General features: G+C 39.2%; 1 protein-coding gene across 4 annotated transcripts in view; it reads left to right on the top strand.

Moving 5' to 3' along the window:
* POLA1 (DNA polymerase alpha 1, catalytic subunit) overlaps positions 1 to 12,049 on the top strand; it is a 360,204-nt gene that overhangs the window by 60,572 nt on the left and 287,583 nt on the right. For all 4 annotated transcript variants that reach the window (XM_087966893.1, XM_087966892.1, XM_087966891.1 and 1 more), the window contains exons 24-25: positions 429 to 553; positions 11,569 to 11,718. In XM_087966893.1, coding sequence (XP_087823019.1) covers positions 429 to 553; positions 11,569 to 11,718 — 275 coding nt within the window. The remainder of the gene's footprint in view (positions 1 to 428; positions 554 to 11,568; positions 11,719 to 12,049) is intronic.

Here is a 12,049-nt window from a genome sequence, read left to right as displayed (position 1 = left end):
TATTAGTGTTTGTGTACACACATTCCCCCCCCCCCAAAATCAGATTTTTCATTCTTACATTTCACATTTGGTGCCATTCTGAAGAATCTGAAAGCTGTATTCTGGTAGTCTTTACCAATCTTTTTTTCACTTTAAAGCAGGCGTATCCCTTAGGGCCCTGAATAATTAGTAATGTGACACTATACAATCATACACTTTTAACATTATTATCTGATTTTATATTATAAAACTACATTATATATTTTATGTGTGGCGTAAAACCTCACAATTCTTCACTCAGTGTGGCTCAGGCAAGACAAAAGACTTGAACACCCATGCTTTGAAGAATCTTAATAAAATTATCAGAGCAGGGCATATAGCAAGAAATTTTATCATTTGACATTTCTGTAGAGTTACATATTATAATAGAAATTTGTCTCTTGTTTCAGGTTTTTATGACAAGTTCATTTTGCTTCTTGACTTCAATAGTTTATACCCTTCAATTATCCAAGAGTTTAACATCTGTTTTACAACAGTTCACAGAATGTCTTTCAGTGTGCACAAAAAAACAGAGGTGTGTTAATACCTTAACATATTTTAATTGGTGATGGTAAAATAAATGATATGGAATTGAGAATGCATTGATCTCCATTTATTATTGTGTATGGTATTAATAATTATTAAAGTCTCCTTTTCTCCTTTTAATATTCATCTTTATATTCAATATCTATATTCTATATTTGATGTTCCTGTATTTTCACTTGTATTTCTCTAATTTTCTTTCAACTTCCCACACATTGCCCACTTTCCTTTAGCCTGTTTCAGTTTTTCTTCAATAACATTAACTTTTCTGACTGTATTTTTTAACATTTTTTCCACAAATTCCCCAGGTTCTTTAGAAATAATTGCTTTTATTTTATTCATTAAATCTTCCTTACATTTTTCTTCTCACTCCTATTTTTCTTTCACTTTCTTGCTTTTTTGAAGGTATGGTAAAGTGATAATTTTCTCTGTAGGTAATTCTACACTCATTATGACTTTTTCAATTTTAAAATTAGCTATTTTCTGTGAATAAACATCTTAATTAATTTGTCAGTCACCAAGGGTTAATCTCAATGCATATTACCAATGCAGCTGTAAAAATAATCGGAAAATTTATACATTAAGAACATATTTATAGAAAATATTTTGATCATTAGCAACAGAATTTATTTACCTAAGGCTATTTTATTAACAGTGGGCTGAGTTTGTACATAATAGTCTTATGCTAAAATGTCCTGAACTACTAATGTTACAAGCTTGAAATAGCTGTTCTGAGTATTCTGAACATTGGTACCAAAGCATGCATTTTGGGATTTTTTTCCATGGCTTCTGGACAAAATGCAGCTTTCCCCCCCCTTTTTTATGTGTTCTGATCTTGCTCAGTTGGCTTAAAAAAAAATCCTATGAGATGTGAAGAGCAGAACAGTAATGAAACAATAAAAGTTCAAGTTCCATTGCTGCTACTGTTAATGGAAGGGAAGAGAGTAGGTGAGGTGAAGGAGGAGAAAAAGTAACAATTCCATCTCTTTGATATGGTACCAAATCTATTTTTAAAAACAAGAGATGTAGCAATTTGTGAGTTACTATACCAGATTTTATAGTTAAAGAACAATTTATCTGGAAAAGATTGAAGAATAGTTTAAAGATACAGAACAACTAAAATACTTTTTTAATTTACAATTCCTACAATTTTTTAATCTACAATACAATTCCTGGCTATCAAGAGACATAACCTTGTATTCGTCATGTCAGTCCATGAAAACTCAAAAGGACACAAATTCAATTTAACCAGAACCACAATTGTAACCCAGGTGAAGTCAAGGGGAGAAAGGGAATTCCTGGAAGCCTGGTTTTCCACCAATAAAGCAATAAACAGACTGTCAGATCCATGTATTTGCCATTCTTAAATGGAAGAAGAAAGGGGGGCGGATACAAGTAATCCTTTTTGATGTAACCTGAATATTCTAACTCTTGTATGATTTACAACTGTGGGCTGAAGCCCCCCCCCCCCCGATGCCTGGAAACTTGTCACCTCTTGGAGAGATAGCAAGAAGAGGAGGGGCCATAAAAATTCCAGCTCCAAAAGATATTTCCTGGGAACCTTTTCTCAACTATGTTCCCAGAAAAGGGGTGGGGGAATTAATATGTTGCCTCTTGCTATTGACTTCCTGGTGCAAGTCCTCACCTATGTGCAATATGGGCGGAAATTCCCAACCTAAGGGGGCCAGGTGTGAATCGTCACCCTAGCCCTAGAAGGGGCAGCCGCCAGATGGATGGTAACCCTCCACAAGGTTGATGCCCCAGAGCTGAGGAACCTCAATCGATTCATGACAGCCCTACACCACTGCTTCAGACTCCCTCACCGATCGAAAAGCCTGCAGCCATATTAGGGTCATAAAACAAGGCCATTGCCCTGTAGCTGAATACACCAAGGAATTTCATGACCTAGCTGGCCAAGTTGACTGACCGGAAGATATTCTAGTCTGCTGGTTCAAAGATGGACTCAGCAACGACTTGTACGCTGCCTGCCTGGCCTGTGGGGCTTCTAAGCTTCTGCATGAATGGTACCTGATCGCAGAGGAGGCAGTGATCGACATGGCCCGTAATCAGTACCGCAGCGGCAGGGTTTGGAGAAGATCCCCACCCCAGGGGAAGCGGGAGTTTTTCAAACCCCAAATCACCATGACTCCAAGACCATCTGGTTGTTTTAAGTGTGGAAAGGAGGGCCACCACACAGCAGAGTGCTGTTCAAAAACCCCTGCCAGAAAGCCAGACCACCCATCAAGGGAGAAATCTGGAAAATCATACCCCTGAGGAATAGAAACCACCCTTAGAAGCTGAGAAGCCATGAAGTTTTGATCCCCCCCAACTCAGAGGAAGAATCTTCAATGCCCCAAGAAGACCTGAGCCAATCTGAAAGTGATGCAGAAGATGACCTGCTGGTAAGCGAAACCAATTGAACCACTCAACTTTACCCCTAAGATTGTTTATCTCCACAAAGGGAAGTGGGAGGAAGTAGCAGCATTACTGGATTCGGGATGCACCTGGTGCCTAATCAACCCCACCCTAGTAGGGAAATTGGGCATCCACCTAAGGAGAATGGAAAACCCCATCGCTCTCTGCCAATTAGACGGGACTATAGCAGGGGGGGGAGCCAGCCAGTTTTGCCACAGAACCATTGCTAATAGAACTGGGGAACCATAGCAAGACGCTCATGTTCATTGTAGTCCCGGGAATGGAAGGACCACTAGTCCTAGGACTCAACATGGCTATGGAAATGGAATCCAAAAATAAATTGGAAGAGAGGAGCCATACATTTCCAAAAACATATAGTATTTGCAAACATTACAGAGAGGGGGAAGGAAAGAAATGAGAACAGAGAAACAGCCATGGCCGGCCAGCCTGCTGAACCCATTAACATCCCCAAAGAATACCAGGATTTGGCCGAAGTATTTAGCGAAGAAGTTTCTGATGAACTCCCGCCTCATCGCGTCATGGACTATGCCATTGAAATCCTGCTGGGGGCTAAACTTCCCAAACCAAAAATGTACTGCATGTGCCCAGAGAACTAAATGAACTTAGAGAATTTATCAATAAAAATCTAAAACGGGGTTTCATCGAATCTACCCAACTGAAAATAGCAGCTCAGTATTATTCTGCAAAAAGAAAGTTGGCACCCTACGCCTCTGCAGTGATTTCCGTAATTTAAATACCATCAGCATGGAAAATACGTACCCACTCACCCTCATGAAGGACATGCTAGCTCACCTTTCTAAAGGATTTTTTTTTTCAAAGTTAGATCTATGAGAGGCATACTACTGCATCAGAATAAGGGAAGGGGATGAGTGGAAGACGGCTTTTAACACCCCACTGGGATGCTACCAATTTAAAGTGCTCCCTTTTGGACTACAAGGAGCTCCTGCCGTGTTCATGCAATTAATTAATGAGACTCTCCATGATTTTTTGTACAAAGGAGTTCTTGTTTATCTCGGTTATATTTTAATCTACACCAAAACAAAAGAAGAACACATCGTTACTCCGAGTAGTTCTCACAAAACTCCTAAACGCCAAACTATATGCAAAATTCTCTAAATATGAATTCCACCAAGAAAATATCCTACGAGGGATAATTTTCAAATTTTCAAAGTTAGATCTATGAGAGGCATACTACCGCATCAGAATAAAGGAAGGAGATGAGTGGAAGACGGCTTTTAACACCCCACTAGGATGCTACCAGTTTAAAGTATTCCATTTTGGACTACAAGGAGCCCCTGCCGTATTTATGCAACTAATTAATGAGGTGCTCCATGATTTTTTTGTACAGTTTATTTGGATGACATTTTAATCTACATCGAAACAAAAGAAGAGCACATAAATTTACTCCAAGCAGTTCTCATAAAACTCCAAAATGCCAAACTATATGCAAAACTCTCTAAATGTGAGTTCCATCAAGAAAAAATTGATTACCTGGGATACAGAATATTCCACGAGGGAATAAAGATGGACCCACAAAAAGTAAAAGCTGTCGTCGATTGGGAGCCACCCAGGGGTGGGCTTCTACCGGTTCTATCTGGTTCTATAGAACCCCTTGTTAATTTTCTAAGCAGTTCGGAGAACCGGTAGTTAGAAGGAATCTCCGTTTGGTTTTTTCCACCTTATTACATTCTTGGCAGACAGCTTAGACTTGCTGTCTCTGGAGCGTGTGAGGCTTCTTAAAGGGGAAGGGTTGTTTTAAGATTTTTACACTGCTGTTGGGAGGAAATACTTCCCTGGACAATCAGCACTTTGAAGAAATCATTGAATAATGAAGCAAAGCTTTTAATGACAGGGAACCAAGATCAGTGACATTCAGCAGGGCTTCTTGGCTAGCTAGAAGGATTGACATTCAAACGTGAGTTTACATACCCTTTCTGAGTTTTGGTCTAAAACTGGTTTTTAGTGAAGCTTAATTCTGTGCTTGGTGAAGTTTAATCCTGTGTTTATTGATGGGATAATTTTCCCTATTCAGCTTTTCAAGCAACAGCAATTGTTGTGATTTAATTATTTGTATTGTGTTTGATTTTTTTCTTGCCTCATGGTTTCTTTTTCTGTTTGGGTGGGGGGTCTTCCTTCACTGCTTTAATACTATCTGGCACTGTCCTTTTGGGGTATACTTCCAAGAGGCAGGATGCAAGCTTGGCACTGATTTTTTTAATTGCCTTTCTGGGGGGCATGTGACCTTTCCTTAAATCTGGATGATTTCCTTAGGATACCTTGTGAAGTGAGTGAGACCAGCTGGTATTTTAAAATGGTGCAAATAGATCTAAGGATTGCTTTTCCTGAGTCTGCTTTTCCTGGAGAGCTTAAATGACCTCTCTGCTAAAGGGTTTCACTTTATGAGCAAGAGTTGGTTGTTTGATAGTTATCACTGCATTTTAACTATTTTCATTCCTCAAGGTGCTCTGGCACCCTGCCTGATTTGTAACCCCGGCTTGCAGGTCTTTTTAATCTAATGATTGGTATTTCGGGCAGCTTTTTGCAAGCAAAGAAGCTTTCTGTATTTTTGTACAGGTAATCCCTGACTTACAACAGTTCATTTAGTGATCATTCAAAGTTACAATGGCACTGAAAAAAGTGACATGACCATTTTTCACACTTATGACCATTGCAGCATAACTGCAACTGTTGTTCTTGGTTCTGATCTGGTTCAATAGCTTATGATCCAATGTAAGAAGGATGTTGAGGAACAAAGAGTGAAAAGGGTGCAGAAGTATTCACCCAGAATTGAAGGTTGGGCTCCTGGGGAGAAGGAGCATTTTTGGGACTGAAACTCATGTACTGTAGATACAATAAGAAGCACCAGTTGGGTCTAGGAAGGGTCACCAATCTGAAACGTTAAAGGCTGCATGATTCTGCAGCCCTCAGTAGGGTGGTTTCTTCTTTCTTTCTTTCGTTCTTTCTTTCTTTCCTTCCTTCCTGCTATTGCCTTTCTTCTGGGCTGTTCTTATTCTACGATACTGTAGAACTGGGGTTACTCTGAGCATCCTCTTGCTTCTAAGCTGCCTCATTTGTTTCTGTTGATTGCATGTAATTTTTTTAAGACCCTGCACAAAGATTAAAAAGCACAGTCCCTGCCTGCAGGCTTATTCTCTGATAGGCATAGTACAATAGAACAGGGCCAAACTGGGAGAATCCCACCCCTGGCTGTGTGTGTATGTGTGTTTCAGGTGGGCTTCCTAGCTTTAGAAGGAGAGAGGGAAGGAGGAAGGGACAGAAAGAGAGAGAGAGAAAGGAGGGGGAGAGAGAAAGAGAGGGGGATACAGAAAGAGAGAGGGAAAAAGAGAGGGGAGAGAGAAAGAAAGTGAGTGTGAGAGAGAAGGAAGATACAAGAAAGAAAAGAAAGAGAAAAGGGAAAGAAAGAAAAAGGGAGAGAAAGGAAGTAAAAGGAAGAAAGGGGGACGGAAGGGACAGAAAGAAAGGGAAAGAGAAAGAGGGAGAGAGGAGAAAGTAAATGAGATATATGGATGGATAGATAAATACATGGAAGGAGGGGAGGGAGGGAGAGAGAAAAGGAGAGGAAGAAAGGACATAAACCCTGGCTTCAGAAGACTTTGAAGCAGCATAGCAATCTAGAGCTGGCCTGCAAGGGATCTCGGAGGTCATCTAGTCCAATCCGCTGCCCCAGCAGGAAATCCTTACAGCATCAAAAAATAGCAGGGTTAGAAGGGTGTGTGTGTGTGTATGTGTATGTGTGTGTGTGTCACTGTCAAAACACCAAAAACAGGCCAAGTAGCTCTGTAGAGGTCAGTTGTAAATTAGAACACTTGCCAAGCAACTGGCCATTAAGCGAGGACCACTTACATTTGGTTTGCCAGTCATATGGCCACATGCCCGGGCCTCACCCTGCCCTCTCCAGGGCTCCCCAGGCCTTGGAAACTTGCAAAAAACACTTGCTAAGCAACTGGCCATTAAGTGAGGACCTGGTCATTAAGCGAGAACCACTTACATTTGGTTTACCAGTCACATGGCCACCTGGCCACACCCACCCCAGTCACATGACCACCTAGCCATGCCCAGTCAGCAAGCCACTCCCACCCCAGTCACATGACCACCAAGTCACACCCACAAATTAGGCCACGCCCATATAACTGGTTATTAAGAAATTTGAATCTCACCCCTGGAGCCGCTCCAAATTGCAAACAACTACAAAGCTTCCTGGGTTTTGCAAACTTTTACTGTCAGTTCATTTTGGCTTTTGCAAATATCACCCTCCCATCACGAGCTTGTTGAAAACAAAAGGGGAATGGGAACTGAAGCCAACCCCTTAACTGGACGATGGAATGCCAAGTGTTCGAAAAATTTAAAGAACTATTCTCAGCAGAACCAATCTTGAAACACCAAGACCCAGAGCAACCATCTGTCATCCAAGCGGACCCTAGCGATGTAGCAGTAGGAGCAGTCCTCCAAAAGAATGAACATGGACAGTTGTAATCATGTGCTTATACTTCCAAGAATTAACAGAAACTGAGCAAAGATGGGCCATATGGGAGAAAGAGGCATACGCTTGTATGATGGGCGCTCTTCACATGGAGACACTTCCTAGAAGGGAACAAAATCCCCTTTGAAGTCTGGACTGATCATAAAAATCTAGAAGCCCTGAAAAATCCACAGAGAGTCTCACCGAAACACGTAAGGTGGGCACAATATTTTAAACATTTTAATTTCACTCTCAAATATCTCCCAGGGGGGAAAAAACTTCTTGGCAGATGCCCTTTCCAGGAAACCCCAATATAACAGCAAAAAGATTGAAATTGTAAAACCCATGATCCAACCAACCCAACTTGCTACCAAAGTAATCACCCGAGCACAAGAGAAGAAAGAACCATTGACTGACAATGCAATGACTTCAATATTTAAGGAGGCACTACTTATGGATGACTGGCTCCAGGCTAACAAAAACATTTGCTTACTCAAAGATGGTCTAGCCTGGGTAGAAAACAAACTTTACGTCCCTGCCAGCCAGAGGATGGACCTCATGAAACAATGCCATGACTCAAAAATAGCGGGACACTTTGGTTTGTAAAAACTCTGCACCTCATCAAAAGACAATTTTGGTGGCCATCTCTCAAAAAAGACATTGAAAGCTATGTTTCTAGTTGCCCTATCTGCGCGGCTTCAAAAAGAAGACAAGGGAAATCCCCTGGACTTCTACAAATGGTAGCAGAACCTTCAGCACCCTGGATAGAGATCTCTATGGACTTTATAGTGGAGTTCCTGTAAAGTTCAGGAAACACTGTTATTTGGGTTGTAATGGACCTTTTTTCAAAACAGGTTCATTTTATACCCTGCCAAAAGATCCCAACAGCCAAGGCATTGGCAAAGATGTTTTTAATACACATTTATCAGCTCCATGGAGCTCCCCAACGGATTATCTCAGATAGGGCTGTACAATTCACATCCACATTTTGGTGGGCGTTTTTAAACCTATTAGGCTCCACCCAGGGGTTGTCCTCAACCAATCATCCGGAAACTAATGGCTCGATCGAGAGAGCCAATAGCGTATTAGAACAATATTTAAGATACTTTATTAATTACCAACATTACAATTGGACTGACCTTCCTTTTGCAGAAGTAGCATACAACAACTCGGTCCACAGCACACTGGTTTAACCCCATTCCAGGTAGCCACAGGACAAGAATTCAACCCCATGCCAGAGCTACCTACTAAGGAACCTGAAATTCCCTCCCTCAAGGAGTGGATAAATAATTTGCAAACCACTTGGCCAGTGGTCAGACTAGCCTTACATGAGGCTAGAACAGCTTTTAAAGCCCAAGTTGACAAAAAACATTGTGAACCTAAACCGTTCAAATTTGGGAACTGCTTATATTTATTTACAAAGTTCCTAAAATCATTACAACCCTCTAAGAAACTGGGACCTAAATTCATTAGCCCATTTTCCATCTCCAGAATCATCAACCCTATTACCGTAGAGTCCTACTCCCCAAGACACTTAGGCAGGTTCATCCAGTATTTCACTGCAGCCTACTCAAACCAGAGATCATTTCAAAAATTAGACCCCCCCCCTTTCCCACACCCCCAATTCCCATTATGGTACATGGGGAACAACATTTTAAAATTAAAGCTATCCTTAACTCGCGCACCCACCGTGGATCCACACAATATTTAGTAGCTTGGAAACATCTTCCCTCCTCACAAAATGAGTGGGTAGCCAAACAACATGAAAAAGCCCCCACATTTCCATGAAAGTTTCACCTGAAATACTCTCACAAACCATCCTAAATTGTAAATGTAACACATGTTTTATGTCTTCCAGGTGGATTTTTCATTTTTTTGAGGAGGGCAATATGTCAGATCCGTGTATCTGCCATTCTGCAATGGAAGAAGAAGGGGCGGGGGTGGATACAAGTAATCATTTTTGATGTAACATGAATATCATAACTCTTGTGTTGATTTAAAACTGTGGACTGGACAACCCCCCTCCCCCCCCCGTCTGCAAACTTTTCACCTCTTGGAGAGATAGCAAGAGGAGAAGGGGCCATAAAAAAATCCAGCTCTGAAAGATACTTCCTGGGAATCTCTTTTCAACTACGTTCCCAGAAAAGAGGGGGGGGGGATTAATATGTTGCTTCTTGGTATTGACAAAATCCACTAACTCCCTTTATCTAACCTGCATGCCTGGAGGGATATCAGACCCTGCTTTGAATTTGACTTGCTGTCTTCCTTTTCAATAAATTCTTTAAACCCCGTTTTCAAAAGTTCATTCTTATCATCTGAAGGGGAGAGAGTCTGGTCCTTATACAAATACATTGATATCGACCCAATCTACCAACCACTTAGAATGAAAGAACAACATCAACCATGATCCCAAAGGCAGCATTTAAAGACCAGCAAACAGCCATGCTGCAAACAAAGTTATAACTCGACAGATCACAAGAAATCAGACCACATCACATGTAGCCGATCAAATCAGCCCAAAACCAGACCATGACATCATCCGAAGACATCTGAACAACACCAGCACTAATTTGCATCACATAGACATTACTTAAAGCCAAGGACTTTGACTCAGCAACTACAGCCAGCTAATTACACAACCCGAAATCAGACTAGGACTCAGGTATTTAAAGGCCAGTGCTCCCCCAGACAAGCACAATCTAAAGCGCACTGAAGATGTCTCCTCGAATGGGGATGAAACGTTTGCAACCAAATTGCCAAGCTCAGAGCTTAAACCAACAACATACTGTAACTACCAACTCGAGCTACTGATATTCAGATATTTCAATTAATCTACAATTGCAAATGAGAGAAACAGTCAATTAAAATCTGAAGTTTAAGTACCATCTTATGGTATTTCTAGAATATATTATAGGAAATTTTCAAGAAATTTTGGCTAAATTTTTAAATCAAGAAATTCAGAAGCATGAAAAACTTCCCACAAAATTGATTTATGTTGATTTAGAAAGATTTGACTCCCCCAAATAATCAAAAGAAGTATTTCTTTAGCAAACTTACATTGTAACTTCTTTATTGCAAAACACTCAAAGAAAATAAGTGACTTTTTAATAAAACTTATATATCTTGCCCAGATCAGATGAATTTAAAAAATGAATGAGATACAATATTAGATATATTCTGCTGTTGATAAGATTTAAAAAACAAACAAACAGAAATGGCCATTATTTTTCTTGATGTGGAAAAAACTTTTGACAATTTGGTATTAAACTTTTTAAATAGTATATCAGTATATAAAATACAAAGAAAAATGAAAATAACAGGAAACTAGCGGAAAAAAGAATGTGAAGTAGAAGGGAAAAAAGAGAAAAGGTGTTGACTTCCGACTCTTTAGCATAGTAGAAGAAAATAAACATAGCCTCAACTTTTTACTTTTATACCATAATATATACTAGCCATTTCTATAACAATGAACCTATCTTAATCAGTAAAAGCAAAATCAAAGATTTTTTCTTTATATATAATGCTTGAGTAATTACTAAAGCTTGTAAAATATTATTGAAAGTATATCTGAAAGTATGCTAAGATGAAGTTAAAAAAAGATGTATTAGAATTTATTGATTTTATAAATATTTTTAAAGAAGTTTAGAGTTTTAAAATGGATGTAAAAAAGTTTTTTCCCTTTAAGGTTAAAGAATCTGAAAGAGTATAATGAATTTTGCTAATATAAATGATATAAAGATTAATAATACAAGCGTATATATATATCATTTTCCACAAGAAAAAAAGTAGAGTTGGTTAAATTGATAGCATCATTCAAAGAAAAGAATATATTTAATTTTGTTTTTATTTGGAAAATGCTTCTGGATTTGTGCTTGTGATGGAATTTGACATTTTGGAATGGTTTTTCATGCTTGCAGTTCTGAAAAAGATGAATTGCAGCTCCATTTTTAAAAATCTTATCTTGTCCCTTTCAGTGTAGTACACTGTTGACATTAACTTTGATTTTTATTCTATATGCTCTTTATCCAAGAAAATTTGTGAGATTCCAAGTATGTTGATAATATTTATATGTCAAACTTATTATTTCACAGGATGGTGACCAAGAAGAAATTCCTGAATTACCTGATTCATCTCTAGAAATGGGAATCTTGCCTAAAGAGATTAAGAAGCTTGTTGAGCGAAGGCGTCAAGTGAAACAGCTGATGAAACAACCAGACTTGCATCCTGACCTTTACTTACAGGTAAAGGTACCCTAACCCTCACTAACTTCATTTTCCAACTTGTTTGAATTCTTGCTTTGAATGCAAATTAGGAATATTTGCTTTAATATAATATTAAATTTTATCCCTGGATAAATAGCAATATTAAAAGAAGCAAGAAAAAAGTATCCATTATATAATGTCAATAAAATCAGTTGTTGAGAATTTAGGTTTATATTTTGATTGTTTTTCAAGTCCTCCATTTTATACCAGTTCAAAGAGTACATAGCTGTAGGGCAGGGAAAAACATCCTCACTCTTAATGAAAGAAGATCTGATAATGTTCAAGGTAAGATTTATAGTATAAGGAACAT

This window comes from Notechis scutatus, chromosome 5 (genome assembly GCF_049901735.1).
Source record: "Notechis scutatus isolate UNSWTSFEM ecotype Mainland chromosome 5, rNotScu1.2, whole genome shotgun sequence".
NCBI classification, from domain to species: Eukaryota; Metazoa; Chordata; class Lepidosauria; order Squamata; family Elapidae; genus Notechis; species Notechis scutatus.
This window is presented reverse-complemented; position numbering and strand designations above follow the sequence as displayed.